This window comes from Amblyomma maculatum, chromosome 4 (genome assembly GCF_055883805.1).
Source record: "Amblyomma maculatum isolate TAMU_Amacu chromosome 4, ASM5588380v1, whole genome shotgun sequence".
Classification (NCBI taxonomy): domain Eukaryota; kingdom Metazoa; phylum Arthropoda; class Arachnida; order Ixodida; family Ixodidae; genus Amblyomma; species Amblyomma maculatum.
In genome coordinates, this window is record NC_139347.1 from 90895577 (window position 1) to 90922149 (window position 26573).

Here is a 26573-nt window from a genome sequence, read left to right on the forward strand (position 1 = left end):
ACAATGCCCTGCCATTTAATATCGGTATACAGCGCTCCCATAGCCACACTGTATGGGCAAATACTTGCTTTTCTGGTCGTTTGGAGTGTTGGCAAAGTAAAATGGCGAATGGATCTCAAAAACACAATGCGCCTATCTCATGGTTTTTGTCTTATTTTTTGACGCCTCATTCAACTGCAGGAGAGAAAAAAAGAAACGCGCAAGATCTACAGGCGTTTCAATTATGTATCTTGCTGCATACTGCATTTCATGGCACTTAGCAGCGCACAAAAGTATGTATAATGGTTTTCACAATGGTAACGTTAAAATGAATGTGGGAAACATTAGTAAAGAGTGCAGCTACCTCCAATATTTCTCAATGATAAAAGCACAATGCAAATTCTCACTAACGTATGATAGTTTTTAGTTGCATTAAATCTTTTGTACAATGTTTATTTTGTGGCCAGGGACTTCAGGAAGGGCAAGAAGTCTTCGATTTTAACTGTGATCTTGTGTTGCTGTTCAGGGTTGAATCCTGTATGCATTTAATGAGTTAATGAAGCACTATTCCAACAATGGGTACCTAATTTTCCAAAAGCATGGTATTCTCTCAACTCAATAACATTGAAAGTACTGACCCTCGATATATCTGTAGATTATTCAAAAGCTTTTGACTGGATACATCACTTAAGTTTGATTCATTTCTGCTGATGACACAAGCATATTTATTTCAGGAACAAATGCAGGTTATTTATTCCGAAGAAATGATGTACTGCTAACTAAACTGCCTGCATGGTCCAAAAGAAATGAAGTTGTTATTAACACAGACAAATCTAAAGCCAAAAAAATTTAGGTGTGAATTCATGCTGTGGAACAACAATGCGGACCTGATAGTCACTAAACTAGATCATGCTGTAGGAGTATTAAGAAAATTTCAACATGTGTTACCGACTAAAACTAAGGTGTTAATATATCACTCCATCTTTGCATTGCATATCCACTATTGCCACTTAGTGTGAGAAAATACTGCAATTACTTGCAAAAATAAACTTCTAAGATTGCAGAAGGCTGCGTTGAGAGTCATATTGAATGTATGTTATACGTCGCATGTTCGCTCTCACTTGAATATTCCTTATCATTCAAGTCGCCAAATTATACGAATTTCACATTCTTAAAGGCCCACTGTCCACCCTCCGGTCGAAAATATTTTCTTCCCCGGTGACTGTGGGACTTCGCCCTTAGAACGCAAGGCCGCAAAATGTTTTTGAAAAGAGTAACTAATAACGCAGTTACAGCCACCGCAATCACCCGATTCTGTCATGCCTCTCTCCTTCCGTTCCCTCGAAAAGGTTTTTCACTCTCCTGCCCGAGGTCGTCTAGCCTCCGCAATACAAATTCCCCTTCCTCCTCCGCGCTTGGCGGGAGGTGGGGCGTGGCTCTCCGCGAGCGCGAAAAAAAAAAAAAACGGTTGAGGGAGCGCGCGCCGCTGGATTCAGTCTGGCCGTGGCGAGGGAAAAGCGCGCTGCGAGCGGTAGACACCCATCCTTCTCCCGTCAGTCAGCGAGACGGACCAATGGACATCGTTCCCGATACGTACGTCATTATCGTGGCCCGTCGGGCTAGCGCAGGAAGCGGGGAGGCTGGCTTCCCAAAGGAGAGCATGAGAGAGCTTTGAATTGTATTTTCGATGCTTTGCGGCGCGCGTGTCACTGTAGCATTTTGCACAGACTATCTCCGGTACCTGATCGAAACACTGGGCTCCTTTGTTTAAAAGGGCCTTCCCTGGACAGTGGCCCTTTAAGTCCTATAATGTTTAGGTCAAACGAAACAATACCTTGCTTCAAGATATCGCTAACTTACATGAAAATTCTGCAAATTACCCAACAGGATGCCATGAATACCGGTACATTCCTACATCTCACACAAGTTATGTATTTCAAACACTTAGTTACACTTTGCCATATGCATTAAACATATTTCAAGTTACGAAACAAAATGTAACCACGTTTTTCTTTTCAGAGCATGAAAAAACTTTTTCTTTGATGCATTTATAGTATTGTTTGTGCTGGTGCCATTTTATAGTGTACTTATAATCAATGCCTCATATTGCTCAACAAGGTCATATTGCTGCTGTATTCACGTCACCATGCTGCACTGCTTCTAATTACTTTTTCTGTCCTACTGTAAATATTGTTTGGCTCATTAATGTAAACTGTGTCTGCTGTGCTGCAATGTCAAGTATTGAGGGGATATGGGAGCTTTGCCAAGCTGCTCTTGAGCAGCTTTTACTCCCATACACCTCAAACTCATATATATATATATAATTCTTTATTTTCCTCTTTATTAAATTATGCATTTTCTGTATGGGCAACAACAACAGTCGGAAATATTAGCAAACTCACTGTTTTGCAGAAAAGGGCTTTACGCCTCGCCTGTAAAGTTCCATATCGCTTCCACACAGCAGGCCTATTTAAGAAGTACCACATCATACAAGTTACATCGATGAACGATCACAGACTATGCCGCTTATATAAACTCAGTTTAATAAAAAATAATGATGCCATCACTACCCTAGCATGGCTAAAGAAAAACATCTCTGTTTATAATGTGCGCCATCCTGAGGTGTGGTATGTTCCAAATTGTAGAACCAATTATGGAAATCAAATGTTAAAATTTAAATTGCCTACACTTCTGAATCACATGATAAAGGATGCTAACATTGACATATCACCAAAAGAGCTGCGTTTATTGTTTGTATAATGTTGTCATATTATTTTCTTGTTCTTCTTGCCTGTTTTATACTTACTTTTTTTTAACGATGTCACATCCGACTATGTTCTCTTGCCACACGCTTCTGTCTTACCCCGTGTGCTAGGGGGTCAGGGCTTTTCAAGCTGTTCATACAGCTTTTTCCTGTCCTCCTCGCAGCATCTTTTTGTTTTGGAATAAATTTCAATTTCAACATGCATGAAAGCATGCTTGTTTGAAAATAAAGGAATTCATTCATAAACAAAAAGAGACGGTCAGCTAACACAGAGCAACGTAAAGACAGTTTGTGGCCCTGATGCCGTGTGTCCACTTTTTCTATTTGCAGAACATATTGTTATTACGCTGATAGGAGACTGCCACACTTAACTGTGAAATTGAGTCGCATATCTTTGAAGTGTTACCACGGTATTATTTCACTGCAGTTGGTTCATGAAACAAACAAAAAACGTTTGAGATCACTGCAGCACTTTGTGGAAGAAGAGACATGGAACAAGAGACTACGGTTTGTGATGTCACACTATGATGCAACATCCCATCGAAGTTCAGTACCACATGACTCCTCTTCGATGTTGACATTACACACCTTGGCTATTTCGACGTCTGACTGACTTAATTGGATATAATTAACTAATTACTCTGCATGCACCAATTTTTTTTACCAGCAAGATTTTTTCATCCTTTATTCTAGTGGAACCATTCATTTTCTTATCACTCGTTTCGTTCGAACGTAATCCTGCCAGTAAACTTATGACTGCATGACATACCTGACGCCTGATTGACTTAATTGGCTCTAATTATTCTGCATACGCCAAATGTTTTCCCCAGTAAGAGTTCTCCGTTCTCTATCTAGTGCAACTATTTGTTTTCTTATCACATGTTTCGTTCGAACGTAATCATGCCAACAAACTTTTGATGACACGACTTGAAAGCATAAGAGAGGTCTGAACAACTTAATTGGCTGTAATTAAAAAATTATTCTGCATGCACCAAATGTTTTTCCCCAGCGAGATTTTTTTCATCCATTACCTAGTGCAACCATCAGTTTTTTTATCACTCATTTCCTTCAAACGTAATCCTGCCTGCCAACAAACTTCTGGTGACACGACATAATCAACATCTGATTGAGTTGATTGGCTCTAATTAATTAGCTGTAACTCTGTATGCACCAAACCTTTTCATCCTCTATCTAAAGCAATCATTCGGTTTCTTATCACTCATTTCGTTCTAACATAATCCTGCCGAGAAACTTCTGGTGATAAGACCTCGAAAACATACCTACTTAATGCTTACGCATTAAAAGAGTCACAATAAGGACGCAATGGCACCAAGGCAACGGGACGAGAGAGTGAGACAGATGCTTGCATTGACTAGCAACCAACTGATTAACTGATCCAAGTGAGGCCGCATATAAGGGAACAAGACGAGCAATAAAACAAAAGTAAAAACCACACAACTCAGTTAAAATTATTGAATGTCACTGATTAAGATATGTACATTCTTGTGGGAAGGGAGCTATCGATGGGCTTCTCATACATGTGCCACCAGACTTTTGTACATTGTAGGGCCCCTTTTGCACCCCCCTGACGATGCCCATGTTACATTTAGTCAAAGCAGCCAGCGATGGCGACCAGCCGGTGTGGCTGCTCCGGTCTCTTGTGACAATGATTGTCATTTGGCACTTCAATTCACTCTAATTGTTGCATGAAAAGATTGAGAATAAAAAAGAAAAAGCTTGAACTGATGCAATTTTCCTTAATTTAAAAAAAACAAAGCTTTCGGCAAAGTTTCACATAAACACCTGTTACATAAGTTATCTAACCTTAACATTCAACAGCTAACAGGATTTCTATCAAACCACGATTAATTTGTCCAAATAAATGATCAGACTTCCACCTCTCTCCCTGCAACGTCCGGAGTACCGCAAAGTTCCATCCTCGGCCCCCTCCTGTTTCTTATATAAATAAATGGTTTGCCCTCACATGTATCTTGTACAATTCATGTTTGCTGATGACTATTCTCTATCTGACAGTTCAAAACACATCTGATCGATTATCACTCCAAAGCAACATTAATAGCAAGATCAAAGACTGGTATAAAATTTGGCTAATGAAATGCAATGTGCTATTTTTCCATCGTCACCGTAACCGTCTTGAGTCCCCTTATCGCACTGCCTCTGTTCCTGTGCTTGCCAGTGCAATCATGCAAATATCCGAGTGTAACCTTGTGCGCAGATCCTTCCTGCAAAACACACGTTCATAACATAATTTCTTCAGTTAACAGAATGCTTTATTTTTCAAGATGCTATCTTTGCGATACTCCCAAACATGTGAAATTATTAGCCTAGGAAGCACTTGTGAAGTCAAAAATAGAATATATATGACCTAGTTGGCACCCCCACCAATCTTATTGAATACATTAGAACTACTACAGAACCGCGCCGCTAGATTTTTTCCTCATACATTTACAGCACCAGTGTATCATCCCTCAAATCCCTTTCGGGCTCACAGCCACTTGAATTGTGCCGCCGCACAACAGCCAGTCTTTCTTTATTTCAGAAGTTATTTTACAGTCATCTAGGAGCTGCACCGTACATCTCACGGCACGCATATTTTATCGCAATTGCCATCAGCTCCAGATCAATGTCCATGTGTTCGCACCACCATCTTGCAACTTCCTTCTGCTCTTGTACTGCCACAGATTGGAACGGCCTTCCCGACGACATTGTAACGATGACCTGTCCTGTAAACTTCGCGTGCAGAGCCATCAGTGATCTATAACCATCATAACAAATGACTATCAATTTCGACGTGTAAAATTATAACCACCCTTTATGTAATGCCCCTGAAAAGGGGTCTTTAAGGAAATAAAAACGAAATGAAACTAGAGTTGCAACCTGCAGTTATGCTTTATGTGTAGCGAGATGCCAAACTAGGTGATAAGTGACAAGAATATTCACTGGCGATCAGCGAGATTCATGTGGCTTATATGCAAGTGGTACTTTTCCGAGCATGCTATACGACTATGTTATTGTCGATTCAAAGAAATGAAAGACGCCTTGTGGTTGGAGAAGTGGAAAATAATGCACCCAACAGCTTTCATTACTCTTAAGTTGTGGGAGGCAAGATCTACACAGGTGTTTCACTAGGTTGGCACGGATCTTTTGCAATCTGACATGCCTTTGTGCCACTCGAGCTCTGCCTTCCAGGGTGTGACCTCGCAACATTACTGGTTCCCATATGTGGCTCCCATTGCGGATCTTGGTTTGCGTACATTCTACTCGTATAATCACTAATCCCTTAATTTGTATCTCTATTGTTTCACACATACTCACTAGCATGCACTCGTAGCTACCACATTGCATGAAAGGCCTAGCTGCAAAGATTTCAAAAAACCCCCATTTAGCCAAGCCATACTGAACGTGCCTGCTTGGCCTAGGAGCAGCGTCTGACTATGAAGTGCAAGGGTGCTGGTTGGTTCAATTCCCTTCTCGCCCTCTCAAAAGAGAGATCAGAGTTGACAGTGCACTTGCTAAATTGGCCATGTTGTGGTCTCATAACAGAGTTTTAGCTTACCATGATCCGCAATCTGCTACCGTGATCTGCGTTTCACTGCGTTTCAATGCGCGTTTCACTGCGCATGCCCAAATCTCCCTGACGCTGATAGATTGCACCACATACTGGATGTCGGCTATAACAGGCCTGCCGCGTCGGGACTAATCAGCTTGTGCTCCCCACCCACGCGGTAGAAGATTGTGGTGGTGAATCGCGGATCACGGTAAACTAAAATTCTCTGTCACACAACCTGCTGACCAATTACCAACTACCACCTGCCAGAGGCATTCTCGTGATTTTTCAAGGCTGCGAGACTTCAAACAGCTGACGCCAGAATATTTTTTCCGAAATGGAGGTACTAATACGTGTTAAAACACTTTCAGCGTAGCCTATTGTAGTTGTGAGACAACTGGGTGGTTAAGAGTGCAGTTCCTGCAGTTCAGTTGCAGCTCATTTTTTGGAGATGTGGTGGGTACAAGCCCGGTATTTACACAAGTGTAAATATTTCTGAGAGAAACGCATGTGTCACTGCACAAGGATGAAATTAAATATTACAAAGCTCAAGAATGTACGTTCAGTATGGTAGTTGTTACACGTCCTTGTGAATTGCAAGAGCACAACCCGTGATGTTTTCTTTCTCTCTTTGTCATGGGAGATACAGTCAGCTGGGAACATTTCAGTAACATTGAGTGCATGCTATCGTTACTAAATGCTCCAATATTCAATATGCCAGACATGCCCGAAACGAGCTCTTTGACTTCAAGCTGCTGAAAGCCTTGAAACCACAAACTTCCCGCAGGTATGCATATGCTACTTGGCAGTCAAAATAAAGCTAAAATAAAATGAAACAAAGCCATTTACACAGAGATTAGTTAAGAGCACTAACTTGATAGATGCAAGAAAAACAGGAGCCCTTTTCTGTTGTCGTCGAAGCTAGTTTATTTTTTGAAGAAATACACATTTCACTTGGCAGTGAGTCTGTGGCATCTGAAATGGTGCCCAACAGGTATCCTCATAAAGAAGCACCCTTGCATGCAGATGCACTTCAATCAAGCCACTAAGCAGATGTCATTGAAATAATGCGGAAGTTCAAGCCACCAATGAAAAACGAGGCTCCGGTTGCCGAAGCGCCGGCTCGAACTGGGGGGATGAAAGGGGGGTGAAGCTGGTTACGAGGCCGACGCCGACGCGAAACCCAGGAACGGGCACCAAAGAGCTGCGCTCTAAAATGGGTTTGACCCCTTCAGGTGCAGTGTCCATATTTATGGGTGCAACCCGCAAAATACTGCCTATACAAGACAGAGTATTCTACAAATCTGAATGCAAGTTAAGCAACAATGTCTGAACAATCTTGTGTAGAAAGATGTAGTCAGAAATGTGTAATAAACACTGGGACAGTTTCTCGATGGATGGATCAATGTGAAGTTTTGTTTCCTTTTTTCTTTTTCTTTTTTGCACTGGGGCTGCTTTAAAAATACCTCGAATGTGCTCATTTGTTTACATCTACCTATTACAAAAGGACTGATTAAAGAAAAAATTAAGACCTTGAAAATCAAGACTCGTGAAACGGATGTACGAGGGCCCTGTAGAAATACCACATTTAATAAGCGAAATAAATTTGGTTTTTGTGTGTTCAATTCTAACATGCTTGTTACAAAAAATCTGAACATCCTAAAAATCCCCTTTCCTATGCCTGAATGGGCTAATACTAAAAAGTTGCAGAGAAGTGGCCTGAAAGGAATGGAGCTTCTAAATCTTCCCCTTAAGGTGGGTTCAGACGGGAGGACCGGAGCGCGAATGGCCCGCGCGCGTCACCGCTACCCGCGCCCCACGCGACACCCACGTCACCGCTCTGAGCGATGGCGAGAGAGCGACGTGGCCGTCCAGGCGGAGCGAACTGAATATGCCAAGCGTTCTTTTCAGTCCAAACGGACCGAGCGTCCGCCGCGGGCCGAGAGTGTTTTTGCTCTTTTTGCTTCATCGCTGCTACCTCCGCGTTGCTGCACCCGCACTTTTTGTCTCGTATTCAGTTCAAGCGGGGTATTGTTTGTTGTGCATGCGCTGCGTCATTTGCTCTGTGTTCGCTGCAGTGCATCATTTTTATGTGTTTGTGCTTGTGGGTGTGCCAAAAATGTGGCTTTACTCGGCTTCTAGTGCTGATTATGGGTGAAGTAGCGAAAAAAGCGCTCAGTGATGAAGCGAGTCACAATATTAGCGCTCGTAGAGAGCTGCCCACCGATATGGAATACTGAAGATGCTCGCAATAAATGAACGCTTTTTAGCTTCCTCGTTGTCCTCGCACACTTTACGTAGAACAGCCAGAGCAGCAAGCCGACGGTTTCGCTCGGCGTCCATGTTGAAACTCTCGGTAGAAAGGTTTTGGAAGCGCGCACGAACAGAGGGGGAGGAGGGTACACGCGGATGATCCGCTGGCTTCGTGTGAATGCTTGACAGCCGGATGGACACGGTGACGCGTGGTCACGTGGCAGCAGATCCGTGCTGACACGCGCGGACCATCCACGCTCCAGCCCTTTCGTCTGAACCCACCTTAGAAACAGTCCTTGGTCATACTCGAGCAGGCAGATGTACTTGACTAAGTCGAGGTGGCCTAGCTCTATCACAAATCCACCATAGTCTATGAATGCACAGGCAAACTTCACACTAGATCAGCTTGACAAAGCTAAGTCAGCCATAGCCTTCAGCTGATGCTATCACAATGCAAAACAATGCAAAACAGCAAACACTTCAACAAGACCATTGCTTCTGAAATCTTTGCAATTCTTTACGAGTCTATGCACATACATCCTGATATCACACCCTACCACGCTCCCGCCTGCGTGGCACAAGCAAAGAAATTTTTATATAGCACTGACTGTTAATAGACCTTAACCCTCTTGAAACCCTGTTTGTCTGCAAGTAAACAAAATCCCCTTCCTTCTGAGAGCTTCCAAATTCATCCCGTGTATACATGACTCACAAAAATTACATAAAGTTTGCCTAATTGAGTAGCAATGAACACTGACACCAACAGCAGGCCAGAACCGCTGAAGCATTGCCGACTGCTGTGCTAGTCCAGCTTTCTGAAATGTCTCGCAAACAGTAAAAGGCAACGCTTCATGCACTATGCTTCCTGACAAGGCAGAGCTGCCTCCTGAATAAGAACTTGCTAAATTCCGAAATCCAGAAACAAAATATATAAAAATGGACAGAATTAGTACAGGCGCCTAATTTTTGGATTCATGTTTTACTCTTAGCAGTGATGTTTAAGATGTTACTGTACATGGATCATCATGTAATACTTGCCTACCATTGCTAAATAATGTATAATCGAATTTCTTTTCTCACCTGCTCTGGTTTCAACAGCCGAGCGATGGCAGTGAAATTAAAGTCACGTGAGCAATGAAAAAACAGCAATATGATCGTCCCGCGGTCGTTATAATTCACCAGAATGCTAAAGCCACTCTGCCTCGAAAACAGGAATCACAACAAGTTAAGAATCGGCGGTTATATATATCGCTAATTTTTCACACCTCACGTGACCTAGACATGACTGACGTCACAGCCATTGCTCAGCTGCCGAAACAAAACAAAAACAAGTCGAAAAAGGTCGTAGGCAAATACCAGGTAGTGACCCATATAACTGCAATGTTTTATGCATCACTGACGAGAAAAAAATGCGTCCGAAATTTAGTGTCTATAGCTCTACTACCCCCTCCTCCTTTTCTCATGGTCCCCAACATTTCAAAATTCTACCTTTCCTGTGCCACCTAAAACTGAATATTCATAGTATTATGAACTCGTAACTGTCCTTTTTGAGTTTACTGACATTTCAATTACATGGGTGCACAATTCTGTATAGTTACCATGTTTTTACAGTGGTGGCATAGTGATTTGAGCATCTACCCCATACAAATGGAGTGCGAGGTTCGATCCCTTATGATGAAGGGCACAATCTGTACCCTGGCCTAATTTACAATTTTTTTTGTGGTGTAAAGCTTGGAAAAATTAATTTCTTCAACCTCACTTCATGAAGACCGAACATGCTGTATAAGTCTGAAGAAGGCTTACAGAATTAATAAATAATAAAAATGTTAGCTACCATGATCTTCAGCCAAGCTGCCCTTCTGCCAATACAATTAATCGTCAGCATCATTTTATTACTTGTAAGTCACAAAAGAAAACAGCTCGTGACATCACTTTGCAAGGCAAAATGTATGAAAAACCTCTAATTTCATGCAGATCACATTTCTGTATCATTCAAATAATACTGAACTTCTATAGTAAAATGCAGAACACACATAAAAGTAAATGTTCAAGTAGAAGAGCAGCTGCAGATGTTATGAGAATTAAAGTCTAACAAAACGACAAATTTGGGTTAAACAAGATGCACCTGAAACAAGTCTTACTATGAGTATCATTTCATGAAGAAGCAGTGCATGCGTTTGCTGTTTCTTGCCTTCAAAGACAAGGGCTAGAAAGATCTCTATGCAAACAAACATTCATATAGCTGCACTGCAGATATTACAGACATTCTGAAGGCCTGGAAGCTGAACTGGAAAAATAATTATTCCACCTGAATATGGAATTAACCCCACGAAAATATTCAGCTGCTTATAAAGAAAAACAAATAAAGTTCCCGCACATAAAATCAAGACTGGGTAAAAGAGTCAGTCTCTACAAAAAAATTGTTAAAAACTAGAAAAACAAACAAACAAAAAAACCATCCTATGCAACATTGTTACCATACACAACATACCTTTCTAGCATTGCACAGACTCCTATACCCCTCAATTCGCAGTACCACTCTTCAAGAACAAAGCAGCTCAAGGCACACACTCTGGCTTCTTGGGCTGTACACATTGCATTTGGAAGTTCTGCTGCTGACTGCGCCAGACAGATAGTGATGCTAGCAACGCCTTCACGCAAGTCCAGCATCTCTTGCCATGGCAAGAAAGAGGCCATCTTCTTTCTGAAGCAGCTCACTGGGTGAGCCTTCTTCAACTATTTCACCAGCAGAGAGTACCAGTATCCTGCATAGTTAAAAAAGAGATGTTGAAAACTATGTCTGATAATATTACATTACTAACGTTCAAAACGACCACTACTTTACACTGGTGGCTACGGTGCTACGCTACTGGGCACAATGTTGCGCGTTAAAAGAGTCGCCAAAAGCATGAAGTTCATTTCAGGCTATCACACGGCGACTTGGTGCTCTGCCATTGGTGGAGTAATACACAAAGTGATCTTGTGAATATATTGTTTACAAGAAAAGAAAAATATTATTTGCATTGTATCAAAAAATATCAATGAAAATTACTTTGGGTGTCTTCACAGGTTGGAGAACTTTCATTGGCCATCGCAGAGTGATGAGGCCTAGTCACGCAAAAGTAAAGAGTGCGGGTGGATTTTAATTGCTGCAGGCTTAATTTACAACTAGTATGCTGCGACTGAAACAACGTATTCATGAAAACCCAGAAAACAAAATAAAAGTTAAAGCAAATTCTGCAAAATGCTCTTCAGCGCACCTTTAAGCAAACGTTTGTCTTTTAAATGTTGGTACGGCTGACATGCTACAGCACAAGCTGGAAACATGATTGAATATCAGCTACACCTGCATGTGGCTTGAACATAATTGCCTACAAGATAGTACACTGAGGTAAAGATTGGTTTGGTTTGTAGGGTTTAACGTCCCAAAGTGACTCAGGCTCTGAGAGATGCTCTGAGGTAAAGAATTTGAGAGCGAGTGACGCGCATGTTCCCCTTCATGGATCACAGGAAGCGACCGGAAAGTCCGATGTTGCAAGGAAATATATCACATAGCAACATGGAATGTAAGATCTATGACGCAAGGTAAACTGGATGTCGTCAATCGAGAAATGGGCAGATTGAACATTGATATCTTGGGTATCAGCGAGCTCAAGTGGACCGGAATGGGAGAATTTAACTCCGGCAACCACTACGTCTTTTATTGCGGGCACGAATCCAAGAGAAGGAATGGGGTCGCTCTCATAGTATATCGAAAAATAGGCAAAGCAGCGCTAGGGTACAACCCCAAAAACAACTGAATGATTTCACTTCGGATCCAAGGTCACCCTTTCAACATAACAGTTATCCAAGTCTATGCACCAACCACTACTGCTGAAGAAGCTGATGTTGAGAGATTTTATGCAGACCTGCAATTCCTTTTAGACCGCACTTCATCATCAGACGTCATTTTTCTCATAGGGGACTGGAATGCTAAGGTCGGCAGTGAAGAAATATCCGGAATTACAGGCAAGTTCGGTCTTGGTGAGCCAAATGAAGCTGGGCAGAGGCTAGTAGAGTTTTGTCAAGAAAACAACCTGACCATAGCGAATACTCATTTTCAACAGCACAAGAGGCGCCTGTACACATGGACTTCACCGGACGGTCTGTACAGGAATCAGATCGATTATATTCTTTGCCGGCAGAGATGGAGAAGCACTATACAAGCAGTAAAAACAAGGCCTCGGGCCGATTGTGGCACCGATCATCAGCTTTTTGTTGCCAAAGTTAAGCTTCGATTGAGGAAAACGCAGAAAACTAGAAGGCCTTTCAGGTATGATCTGGATCAAATTCCATCAGAATATGCTGTGGAAGAGAGAAATCGATTTCAAGAATTAGATCTAGAAGACAGAGAGCCTGAAGAGATGCGAATTGATGTTCGTGATATAATACAAGAAGTTGCTACTAAGGTAGTTCCAAAGCAAAAGAAATGTAAGAAAGCAAACTGGTTATCTGAAGAGGCTTTGCAAATAGCTGAGGAAAGGAGGATGGCAAAAGTTATGGGGGAAAGAGAAAGATACAAGGTTCTCAATGCGGATTTTTAGAAAATAGCAAGGAGAGATAAGAATGCCTTCCTGAACATACAGTGCCAAGCAGTTGAGAACAACAGCAAATTAAGGAACACAAGAGCTCTGTATAAGACAATCAAAGATATCAAAGGAAGCTTCTGTGCTAAGCTGGGCGTGATAATGGACAAACGAGGCAAGAACCTCACTGAAGCCTCAGAGATAAGGAAGAGGTGGCAGGAATACACAGAAGAACTGTACAAGAAGGACCTGGATGTGCAAACCCAACATAAGACGGTTGTGATTACTGATCTCAAGCCGGGCATCCTGAAGAGTGAAGTTAAATGGGCCTTAGCCAGCCTTGCTAAGAACTAAGCTAGCGGAATTGATGGCATTCCAGCTGAGTTGCTTCAAAACCTCAACTATGATGCTGTTAACATTCTGCATACATTGTCAGAAGATTTGGACAACCCTGCAGTGGCCACAGGATTGGAGGAGGTCAGTTTACATCCCCATTCCAAAGAAAGGCAGTACCAAAGATTGTTATAACTACCGCACGATCGCACTTATTTCGCATGCTAGCAAGGTGATGTTGAAAATCCTCCAAGGTAGGCTGCAGCAGTATGTGGATCGGGAGCTTCCGGACGTGCAAGCTGGGTTTCGCAAGGGCAGAGGAACTAGAGACCAAATTGCCAACCTTCACTGGATCATGGAAAAAGCAAGAGAGTTCCAGAAACCCATCTACTTCTGCTTTATTGATTATGCGAAAGCATTTGACTGCGTAGATCACAGCAGATTGTGGCAAGCTCTCCAAGAGATGGGAGTTCCAATTCACCTCATTTGTCTCCTCAGGAACCTGTATGAAGGGCAAGAGGCCACAGTCAGAACTGGGCATGGTCTTACTGATTGGTTTCCAATTGATAAAGGAGTGAGACAAGGCTGCATACTGTCACCCTGCCTATTTAACCTATATGCAGAGTGCATCATGAGGAAGGCCGGTCTGGACGAGTCTTCAGCTAGAGTGAAGATTGCTGGAAAACGTATCAACAACCTTAGATATGCAGATGATACCACTTTAATGGCAGAAAGTGAAGTGGAACTCAAGAGACTTCTGATGCGCGTACAAGAAGAGAGTGAGAAGTTTGGGCTTAAACTGAACATTAAAAAGACAAAGATCATGGCGTCTTGCCCTATCAAGTCCTGGAGCATCAAGGGACAAGAAGTGGAAGCTTTGACAGATTTTCTCTTCTTGGGCTCCAAGATTACCCCGAAAGGAGACTGCAGCCATGAAATTAGGAGACGCCTGCTTCTGGGAAAGAGAGCCATGGTTAGCCTTGACCGCCTAGTAAAGAGCAGAGACATTAGTCCGCCAACCAAGATCCATATAACTCGTGCTATGGTCTTTCCAGTTGTGATGTATGGATGCGAGAGTTGGACTGTGAAGAAGGCTGACCGCCGAAGAATTGACGCGTTTAAATTGTGGTGCTGGCGGAGACTCTTGAGAGTTCCTTGGCCTGCCAGAAGATCAAATCAGTCGATATTGTCGACCATAAACCCTGACTGCTCATTGGAGGGTCAAATCCTGAAGTTAAAGCTCAGCTACTTTGGTCATCTGATGAGAAGAGAGGAGTCGCTGGAGAAAGATTTGATGTTGGGAAAGGTTGAGGGTCGCCGGAGAAGGGGTAGGCAGCGAACGCGATGGTTAAATGGCATCCTCGAGGCGCTGCAGATGAAGTTATGTGATGTTAGGAAGATAGTGAGAGACCGGAAAGTGTGGCGTGACATGGTCCATAGGGTCACGAATAGTCGGACACGACTGAACTGAACTGACACGCATGTTATGCCGAGACACATTCACTACTACCACCACAAAACATGTGAAACCCAGGTAATGAGTACTGAAGAACTAGCACTGGAAACCTCTAACCTATGAACGCACCTTCCCCCACTTTCGCCACACCTTCCCCACTGATAGCTGCCTCTGGGAAAAAGAACAACCCAGCAGTTAGTGATCCAGCAACTCACCTATCACAGTCCATAATTGTGTGTAACCTATGGGCAATGGTGATTACTGTCGTGTCCTTGAACTCCCGATGAATGGTCTCTTTAACCAGGTGGTCTGTGGCCAGGTCCACCGATGAAGTGGCTTCGTCCAGCACAAGTACTTTACTCTTGCGCAAGAGAGCACGAGTGAGGCACACCAGCTGCTTCTGGCCAGCGCTGCATGGGAGTACAAACGCACCATCACCACGAGTTTTAAGCAATATTACACAGCTAAACCTGGTTAAGTCAGTCACTGGGACCTCAAAAAATGTTCTAATTAACTGTGCGTTTTTTAATTAACCAAGCACAGAAAAAAAAAAAACTGAGTCCAGGCTAAAAATTTCAATGCAAGAAGGCGCTGAGCATACCCTCCACTTTGTCCCACCGTCGCATTGTATTTTTCCGTGGGATGGCATTGTGGTGTGTGTACAAATAACTTAAAGCAATACGGCGGCGGCGGCAGCAGCAGCAGCAGCAGCAGCAGCAGTAGTAGTAGTAGTAGTAGTAGTAGTAGAGTTCAAATTATTCAGGTCTCACTGTTCTGTTACGGCAGTCTTTTCATGAAGGAGTGTCTAAAAGAATGCAACAAAATGTTGAAAACGTGCTGCCTTGCAAGTACACCCCACCATTACCGAAAACAAATTTATTTCAGAACCCTCCAAATATGTAATGTCTATCAAATGAGTGTAATGGGTTTCACCACCATATGCTTTAAACCTCAAAAACCTTAAGAACTTAAAAACAAGCAGGCAGAACAGAAGCAACAGTTAAGCATGTAAGAGGAGTAGCCAGACTGCAGAAAGCATTACTTTTTCACAGCTTGTCAGTAGACAGGCCCACCTGGATTCTTGTAGGCTAGCAAGTGGACGCAGCAGCTTTTGCTGCTCATCGAAACCCCTGCAAAAAGCTCCCGGATATTGTTTTTGACCTGTCGCAAGTAAGTGGCAAAGATGGGACCATGAGAGTGCCAATTGCTAGGCTTACTTTGTTGAAGCATTCCTGTGAACTAGCAAGCTGATATGAGAGTCGATTCATTTTAGTTACAAAATACTACAATGCCAGTGCCATCCACCAAGGAAAAGATCCTACTGCTCCAACATATATCATTTAGCTGATGCACATTTCTCACACAAGTGTCCAGCACATAGTTGATGCTTAACTGTCTACTTGTGCCTAATACGAATTCATGTGCCAGCACAGTGAAAATTGCAAAAGAGCACTATTACAGTCAGGTACAACTTGAGAATGCGGTAATGCGGTATAAGCCCCACCTCTCAAGGCTGCACAAAATAGTACGCATCTGTCTGTTAATCGTGGAAATCCGATGAGGTGTACACTCCAGGAAACTGTCACCATCATAAGCTACTTATGATCATAAATCAATTTCTTACACTAGTGACCTATCATTAATGATCATAAGGGCTCAGCAAGCATGAGATTTCATTAAACTACCAGCAGTTTCAAGGAATATTTTATCTGAAGGAGAGGAAAATATGTAGTGAAAGGTCTGTGAAAGCAGGGCGCCTCCTTGCTCTATTCTCAAGTTGTACCTGACAACAGTCTATGCGCACCTTAGGTTTTCACCACCCTCTAGAACTTCATAGTCCAGGCCAGCATCCTGGGTGGCAACGAAGTCCTTGAGGTGTGCTTGCTCCAGAGCCTGCCACACGGCATCATCCGAATACTCTGAGCAGGGGTCCAGATTCCACCGCAGTGTTCCCGCAAACAGCACTGGGTCCTGCAAGGCACCACAGACTGCCTATAACACAAGGCAAGCTATCTGCATATAGATGAGCAACTGGCTTGCAGCTTCAAATCTATGCCCTTAACCTGCCACAAATACAAACATATGAGACAGAGTCGTTGATGCAGCGTTTATCTGTTTGTTGGCTAGGCAATGCCAGTAGATTCGCCTCTAACATTAGCACACTTTTGGACAAACCTATTGTCATCAAATCAAAAAAACTGTTCCCCGTTTCTCAGTTCTGGCGGGTTCTTAGAGCTCTAAGCCACCGAAGCCATAGTGGTCGCCCAAACTCGCCATTGAGCGGCGCCGCGTTCAAGCCTTGCGCCGGCGCTTCCAGCGTTGCTAAGACCTGTCGATGCACCCTGTATACCGCACTGCGTTTCAGGCGACACTTGCATGTTACCGGCGAAGAATCAGAGGCGAATACAACAGTAATACCGCAATGCGACCCGAAAAAATCTTCTCGCCGCATCATTTAAACAAGCATCTGACAAACTGCGTGCACCTGTACCTCTAGTGCCCATGGACATCGGTGGAGGTGTCCTGACGACCTCCATCCTCTAGTCCGCGGCACTTTTGCTCCGGACACAGGTAGCCTGTGATGATACTTCAATAGATTCAGTGCTACATGTGTCTATCCATGCATCTGTCGAGTTGCCTTACAACCCTTCCATGTCTCCTGACGAACCGGTTTCGCATAATGAGCTTCAGTTGCGCGTGAAAGCACTCAGTACGTGCACGGCTCCCTGCCTGAATGCGCTGACTGTGCCATTGGTTGCCGGCCTCTGGCGTGTCTACCTATCCTTCTTCCTCTTCCTTTTCAACAGTGCCCTCCATCTCGGCCATTTTCCCTTGCGTGGCATCTTTATTATTTTTAGCACGCCAGGGGCCATCTCCACCCCAACCAATTTGGGTTTACACAGTCACGCAGTGCTGTTGAAGCCCTCGCCTCATTGCGGACGGCTCTGGAATATTTCTGCGCATCCCGCAGGCTCGTGGTTCTCATATCCCTGGATTTTCAGGGTGCATTCGATAGCGTTTGGCATCCCCTCGTCCTTCGCTACTTTCGTGACCGCAATCTTCTAACCAACCTCTATCGCCTCTTATGTTCTTTCCTTTCTCGGTGTAGGGTGGTCTACTGCACGTGCACGGGCGAGGAAGTGTCTGTCAATACTACTCTTGGCTGCCCTCAGGGATCCCTTGTTTCTCTTCCTTTATCGCAGACTTTCTCGTGTATCCAATGCCTCCTGGTGTCTTCTCACAGGCGTATGCTGACGACACCATAGTATTGATACCAGCTAGAACGCGCCATGAACTCGAACAATTGTGTACAGACGTCCTCGATAGGATAGCCAGCTGGGCCTCCCACTCCCGTGTCACCATCTCGTGGGAGAAAACATTTTGTATGCTATTTTCTCATGGCGTGGGCGGCATGAAAAATCGTAACCCCACCGTGCGCTTTGCGGGTGGGCCGCTGAGCTTCAAACAAGAACTAAGAGTTTTAGGTGTTGTTTTTGACTGCCATCTCACATTTTTATCTCATGCTAACTTCCTACTCAACAAGGCAAAGGTACTCACTTCGCGCATAGTCTCATTTCTTTCATTTCATCATTCGATACCTCCCACTTCTCTTCGTAGGCTTTATTTTCAGGTGATACAACCCGCCATTACCTTCGCTTCTCCAGCTTGGTGATCTCGCCCCTTTCATTTCCACCTTCGGGATAAGATAGTTACTGTGCAGCGTGTCCCTCTTCTCGCTCTCACAGGAGCATCCTGTACAACGCGCACGGCTGCTCTTCAGATGCTCCTCCGGGTACCTCCTCTACCCTTTAAGCTGGACCGCCTGCCTTTGTGCAGAGTACAGCCTCTTAAATGGTGCAGATCCCATCACTTCTGGAGGTCACACCTATCTCCCATCCAATATTCTTCCACATTCTTTTCTTTCTCGTTCACCTGTCTTCTCCCTTCTAATTTTCCTTTTCAGTCCTCACTTTCTGGAATTCATATCCTCATAGACGGTTCCTATAAATCCCGCTCTGCGGGCGCTGCCTTTGTTGCATTTTCATCTTATGGTGCGCTGCATAAAGTAGCTCGGTTTCGCCTTGAGATAGCCTCCAGTGCCTTCTGTGCAGAGGCTGTTGTGTTTCACGAGGATTGTTGTTATCCCCTGCACGCCCCTTCTCCTTTACCCTTGCATATCTACCCGGATTGCCTTTCTCTCCTTCAGGCTACCTATTCTTTTTCCACCCAAGATTTCTGCATCCGCGACATAAAATGCACCCTTGCCACCATTTCTCTTCACTGTTCTGTCTTTTTATATCATGTTCCTGCCCACTGTGGCGTCTGGGGCATCGAGCTAGCAGACAGGGCCGCCTCTCTGGCTTCGACGTGTGGCCTCCTACAGCCGTCGTGGCTGTCGTCCTTGTCTGTGCGCACCCATATGCGCACAACTGTTCTAAGGCTCTGGACATCCATCTGGACCGCAGATCGCTCAGACACCCACTTGTCTATTTTTGACCCCTCCATTCTTCGTCTACCCCTCTCTTTCCCTTTGTCCCATTCTCTTGTTCATCTCCTAATGGGCCATGGCCACTTTCCTTCATACTTCCACCGCTTTGCACTACTCTCTTTGCCTTCCTGTTCATGTGGTAAAGCTAAGGAAGGCGTTATTCATTACATATGCGCCTGTCCACTCACCACAGATGTAGCAAAGCCGCTGCCTGGGTATCCGAACTTTGTTTCCCCTCAAGACTTCCCTTCTTATCCTCTGCTTGTTGTCGTGCGCTGCTTATATGCATTGCCGTTCGTGTTTCTTCTTTTCTTCCACCTATCCATCGCGTTCATTCCCGCCCCGATGGTTTGTAGCCCTACCGGTCATTCCAATGTCTTCAAGATGTTTTGTGCAGTCGGGGGCACCATATGGCCTATTTTAGTGGCCCGCGGCCCTGACCCTGCCATGTGGACATGTGGTTTTGCTGTTTGCTTGCCCTGAGTGTCCTCGATTACTTTTATCTGTATTAATACACAGATTGGTTTCGTAATGACTGTTGGCTGAACTCTTTTTTTGCTTTTTTTTTTTTTTTCACTGGTTACGTATCAGTTCCCTTGTTCCTATATTTCCCTTTTCTCCTTGCTTTCTTTTCTCTCTTCCAAGTTTTTTTTTGTTTGTTTGTTTGCTTTTGAAACTTGCTTCTTTGGCGTGGCCACTTGCAAGCACATCGGAAGTTTCTTGGCACGCTGGACCCAGCCTTGTGTTTTTTTCGTCGATACAGTGAAACCTCATTATAACGAACAGTTAAAAAATCAGAAAATAGTTCGCTCTATCCATAATTCATAATATAAAATTTCGTAGAAAATCCATGCAAGAGCAGCAAAATTCAATCAGAGAAGGCACAGCAACTCGGAGGGTGACTTCTTGGGCCACGTCCATTTATTTACGCGCAAAGAACTGCATTATCACGGTCTGCTTTTTTGTGTTGATCGCGTTCCGTATCACGCCCTGTTCCACAGTTTGCAAATGCTCAACAAGGGCAAACCCACTGCTCTCAATAGCACTGTAGTGGCGGCGCAGTAAATCCAATGCAGCAAGCGCTTCTTGTGAAGTCGGAATGTTCTCATCGTTTGCACGGTCAGCCTGAGCTTCGTCTGCGGGATGTTCAGAAACTTCCACAGCGATTTCGGCGTCCGTCAGCAGCTGTCGTCGCCGCCTACAAAGTCCTCTACAGTCATGTCGCGGGCATGTCACCAACAAAACTCGTTCCAGGCTCATCGAGCTCGCGGAGCTCTGCTTCGTCCCTATCGTCACTTGATGCACGGGCCTCTGCTGGAACAAAGTCTGCGTGCCGAAAGCAGTTGGCAATCATTTCGCCTTTCATGCTGTCCCATGCCGCTTTAATGCTCCCAGCAAGTCGATCTTCAAGTCCTGCTTCATAAGAAGCTTCACGAGAAGAGTGTCAATCAGTCTCCTCTTGTAAACTGCCTTTCTCTTGAACTTGGTCTTTAACGTCAGTGCTGCTCTTTTTTTCACGTTCACCGCCATCACAGCACTACGCACACACGCGCACCACACGACCGACGCAGCCGCCGCCGAACGCTACGACGGCCACGCCGCTGCTAACACTAAAACAAAAAAAAACGCGAATGGCGCGAAAACCATAAAAGCTAGTTGTTTTCTTCCTCCATGCAATCTCGGAGGCCATAGATTTCTTTGGCTGTCAACTTCCAATGCCGTCGTGGCATCTGTGGTGCTGTCAGCGCCTGCGAGGTAATCCTGAACGTTTGCTGCGCCGCATAACATACATGTAGTGCAACGAAGCCTGCCTCCTGCTATTAAAGTGAGGTAGTGCTTGGCGTCGCGAAGTTCGTAATATGCGTTTTATGCCGAACCGCATTCGCTATGGGAAGTTAAAAATACATGTGTTTGACAAAAATATTTCGGAAGAGTTAGCTATATTCAACAATTTGTTATATGCGTGTTCGTTATATCGAGGTTTGACTGAATAATGACTCATTTTGTAGAGGGGCATTTCTGCCCTAAAGGCCACTTTTGCCACCCGACATTTGTGCATAGTTTTCTTTTTTTTTCTAATTAGCTTTTCTTAAATTTTCACTTGGGAGTTTCACATTTTCTTTTACTTTCAATTGATTTATGCCTGCGATAACCACTGGTTCAGTGCGGGCTTTCTCTCACATTTATTTAGTTGTTTTTTTTTGTCATCTTGAGAGGTTTGCAATAAAGGGTTGGTGACTGGGTTACGGTGACCATCTGCTCCCACGTGCAAGATCAGCCATGTTGTACTTCACCAGGCTGATCAATGGTGCCAGATCACTATGAATGTGTGAATGAATTTTTTCTTTCTCTATGTATTTATTTATTTACTTATTATTATACTCTCAATGCACACATTACATTATACAGGGGAGGGGCAAATATAATATGAGGTTTTTCCCCGATTTTATCATGTCAGATTTCCGTCTCTTTTTACAAGCAGATCCAAAAAGATTTAAGCCTGAACTTGCAATTTCAATCTTGTTATTACTCGGCGCCATTAGCGTCAGGTTTCCAGCATGCGGAGGCACTACCTAGTCGGGGCATCGGTTGACTGTTCCGATGGTTTTAGTTTCATCACGCTGACTTCGCAACCACGGTTCTCACCATGTATATGCGACCAGGAGCAGTCTGAGCGCATCTTGCATGCACGTGACGAGACTGTGAAACTGGCACTAGGCATTTTGCACATAGCTCTCATGGACAGCACTACAGCAATTCCGAAAGCCGTGAATCCAAGAACACTTTTTGGAGCAGATGCCACAAGCCTACGAGCAGTGCTAGATGTAAACAGGCGCGAGCGTGACGAGACAGACGCATGCTAGCCAGCAGCTCATGCGCTGCGTCCCGCATCTGAGCTGGAAGCGGCCTACTGGTTTATGACAACCAGGAGACCGTGCAGCTTTCGCGATTGGTGGAGTAAATGTGAGCTTCTGGTCTTCTACCAGTGGAAGAAATTCTCTCAAGCGTGTCGGCACGACAAAGAGACCGAACCAGTACTGGCACATGAATGTGCATGGCACTGTTTAACGCCTTGTTTGGGGAAGAAATGCATATGAATAGCTTACAGCGTTTACAATATGAAATATAAATTTTTCGGCGGTAGTCAAAGAGAGATGAAATATATGGTGGCGGCTGAACCCAAAGAGGTATGAATTGTGATGATATATTTTATGAAAAAGACATAGGCGAGATATTTTTCTGTGAATGAATAATGGTGAGAGGTGTAGGAGCACTTTAACATTATTAATACTAGACGTCCTTTGGTCTCTGTATAGGATGAATCGAGCAGAGCGATTTTGTGTTGCTTCTAGATATTATATAATGTTAACATGGCCAGGGTGCCAGCCTGACGATACATATTCAAGCTATGGACGAATGTAAGTTGCGCATAATAATAGTTGTAGTGATAATGGAGCCAGCGAGAAATTCCAGCAAATGTATCCTAGTGTTCAACTTGCCTTAGAAGTCATGTGGCCAATGTGCCTTTTGCAAGATAGACTACTGGCAGTATGGACTCCCTTCCTGCCATACCCTCTCCTCTGCACATGGCCTAGTAACAATGTGGAATGCTTAGGTATTGGTGAAAGGTGATGTACAGCAAGAGCTTGCCAAGTAAAAAAGCAGATGTGCTTTTTTTGAGCGTGTTCACCGACCTGGGGAATGATGGTCATCTTGGACCGAAGATCATGCAGACCAATCTTTGTAATGTCCACATTATCCACGTCTATGGTGCCAGTCTTGGGCTCAATGATTCGGAAGAGAGCCAGTGCCAGCGTGGATTTTCCAGCACCTGTCCTTCCAACAAGCCCAATCTGAAAGCATCCAGATACACGTCAGGCCATTCCCTTTCCCTGCTTTTCTTTCACATCAGAGTAAGATTCTAAAATTAAACTCTAGGGAATGGTGCCAACTGTTCCCCAAAGGTTCCCCTCATTTTTGTTGATCCTAGTCAGATCATTACTTGACAAGGCTCATGCGTTCAGCCATCTGAATGTCAAAGGCAGACAGGAGGTAACCTTGGCCAGTGAACACTGCAACCTTACTTTAATTGCATAATTATGAGCTCTGTTCAAAATTGTGCCAGCTATCACATACAATTTTCATCTGGGCTAGCAATTTTGCAGCCGCATAAAAAAAATGGCTGGGAGGGCACAAAGTACGGTAACTTCTGAATTGCACCTTTAAACTTTTCAAGTCATCAATCTTAAAATTCATCACAACTTTTATTTAAATTAGCATCATATAGCAGAGCACCTTGGCTACGTAAATTCATCAACCATATATTTCACGCTTTCAGTGCCTTTAGCATAGCATTAAAAAGTGAAATGTCTCGCTAAGTCAAGTAACTTATGTTCCTAATAACACACTAAACAGAACAAACCTGTGCAATTTTTGGTAATGACCTAATGCTATATAACAATGCTTATGACAAAGTAAGCCAGACTACACTGGCAGAATGCTGTAATTCCAAGTTGCCAGCAGGCTATTGCAGCATTTCATGCTAGCCACTGAAACTGAAAGATTAAGCTTACTACTGTTGGCACATAATGAGCCCTTTGCCCACACTGTACACAAATGGCAATGAGACTGAGCCCCACCTTCTGGCCGTCGTATGCTTTGATGTTGATTTCTTTGAGGACCATCTCAAGGTCATCCCTGTACGCTGCACTGTAGTTTGCATATGTGACGTCACCTCTGGAAGGCCACTCAACTGCAGGCTGCGTCTCTGTATTTCTCCACGGGGCCTGCACTCAGCAAAAACACAGATAAATGAGCTGATGCCATCAGGCGCAAGCACTGTGGGTAGACGGCACACTCCCCAATGTACCACTACTCAACAAACTTGGCCTATGTGCTTACGTGTGGGCGTACGAAGAACGCAACAGCTCTAAGCAACGACAGAAAAGACGTCTTCTTTAATGTAATCTAACATGCAAGCCCCCTCCTGATCACACTGCCCTTATTGAATTTTTAACTTTCAAAGCCACATCTGTTTACAACTCTGAATGGAACAGAATTCTGTGAAATTCGTTTGCCAGCCGAAGGTCAACAAAGGAGGAAATCAAAGAGGATGGGTGTAGTCAGGCCACATATCTAAGAACATAAAGGTTTTAGGTGCTAGCAATAGTTCTACCTCAGAAGTCACTGAAGAACAACCCCAAGCAGCTAAAGCTTACCACAGAGCAAAAAGGGGCTTAATGATCTCAAAATGGAGCTAGCATTCGGGGAATACGAACAAGACCGTAGCTTTTCTGCCATGGTTCTTTTTTCTCAGTGAGACACAAAAGGCTTGAATCTGAAAGCGATTCTCTTGCTCCTGCATCCCTCATGAATACTGTGCCATCAGTGTCAATGCCTCACTGCCTACCTGGGCATGAAGAAGTCACTGATTTAACTAACTTGTACATAGAATAGCACATCATGCAACAACAAACGGTTAAGTTGATTTTGCGTAACTGTTCATATGACACTGAATATCATTACTGAAAAAATTTCTCTTACTTGACCAGGTGAGCTGTCACAGAAACATTCAGGCCTCAGCTACATTGCCAGCAGCAAGTTCCTCATGGCAGTGATACCAATGGTCACCACATCTAGGTGGTGTTGTGAAAGGTTCTTTTCCACTAATATCTTTTTTTTTTCCTTAGTATTGGAAGCCAGTTAGGCCCAGTGATTCAATATGGCTCAATATTGTATCATCTAAGTTAGCGGTGCAAAAAAAATCTGCCATTAATGTGGTTCATTACTAAAGGCATCTACTTCTTTGCAGTGTTTTTTGTGTATAAACCATCAATACGACATCGCGTGAAGAATGTATTACACTGTGAGTGAAGTGTCAAACTGGAGCTTTAATGATTGTGCCGGCTTTATCCGACAGGTACGCCCATTATCAAAAATTGAGAATGCAATTTCGTCGAAGGAATGAAATTTCTTTGTATCCAAAGCGCACTTCTCAACGTTTATCAGTGCACTAAGCAATTTGAAGGTTCAGAATTGGGCAGCACACATCTATTCCAGGCTGTGTGCAAATATATGCACTGTGAAAAATTATGGCATCGAAAGTACATTTTTTTTGCTAGCGTTGCATTTCACAAACTTTGGACGGCAGGCATACATAAAAAGTCAAATGGCGTCCTATCTTCGTAACAATGCAAACATTTTCTTAACTGCACGAGTACCACGAGCTTCACTGCACTCGTCATCTACCGTATTCTGCAGTGTATATGACATGCCTTTATTTTATTTTATTTTTTAAATTCTGCTTATGTGTCCTATACAACAGTTCATCTCATATGCATTTTATTAAAAATACTTTCCCTCTTTTTTTTTTTTTTTTCTATGAGTGTGTAAATAATTTAGGTTCATGTTCAGGCATGTTTCACCATGTAGAATGGGAGGACACAAGTATTTCCATAGTTCCTAGGTGGCCTTTATTGTGAAGCGGCAGTGGTAACGACTTCTATGATTATGAAACCTATGGCCGTCTCAGAGGCAGAGCAGCAGTATGAGGAAGATGTCCCACCAGTGTTGCCGCCAGAAATTGGCAATCTTTTGCTACTGAAGCTTCTGGAGGCTTTGATTAAATAAAGCGTTGCTGCAGAGCCTATGTGAGTTTTTTGTGGTGTGAGTGTTGCCTCATTTTTTTCCATAATTTCGTACCACGTAAGGAGTGTTTTCACAGGCAAAGAGCATTTTGCGATGCTCGTGCAAGCATGTATTGTCAAGTCGCATTGCCCTAAATGGGTAAATCGAAATGTCTTACAAGTACAAGGGTGCGTCTCAAAAACCAACTCTTTCATTGGAAGCCTGCACATTATTGGAAGTGTACCTTATAAAAAGGTATGTCTTGTACATCAGAAGATATGGTACGTATTTTCCATCTCAATGCTGAAACTGCTGTAATCCTAATCAGTATTCACGGGTGCTACATAACCTTCCTCTGGAGACGGCCACCTTCCTGCAACAACAGATCCAATGCAATGTCACAACAATGGGTCAAACAAGAAGTTTTTTTTTTCTCTTTTACGAAGCAAATTCCCTTGGCTCCCACCGAGTTTTCTTCGATTGCCTTTTTACATACCGTAGCAGTTCACAAAGGCACCAAGCAGCATTATCTCTGCCTA

General features: G+C 43.7%; 1 protein-coding gene across 3 annotated transcripts in view; it reads right to left on the reverse strand.

The window, feature by feature from the left end:
• Positions 1-7220: 7220 nt before the first annotated feature.
• LOC146191644 (multidrug resistance-associated protein 1-like) overlaps positions 7221-26573 on the reverse strand; it is a 72897-nt gene continuing 53544 nt past the window's right edge. For all 3 annotated transcript variants that reach the window (XM_084602166.1, XM_084602165.1, XM_084602167.1), the window contains exons 27-31: positions 24048-24194; positions 23103-23261; positions 16723-16889; positions 15134-15328; positions 7221-11329 (exon numbers count right to left, since the gene is read on the reverse strand). In XM_084602166.1, coding sequence (XP_084458292.1) covers positions 11218-11329; positions 15134-15328; positions 16723-16889; positions 23103-23261; positions 24048-24194 — 780 coding nt within the window. In that variant the 3' untranslated portion in view covers positions 7221-11217. The remainder of the gene's footprint in view (positions 11330-15133; positions 15329-16722; positions 16890-23102; positions 23262-24047; positions 24195-26573) is intronic.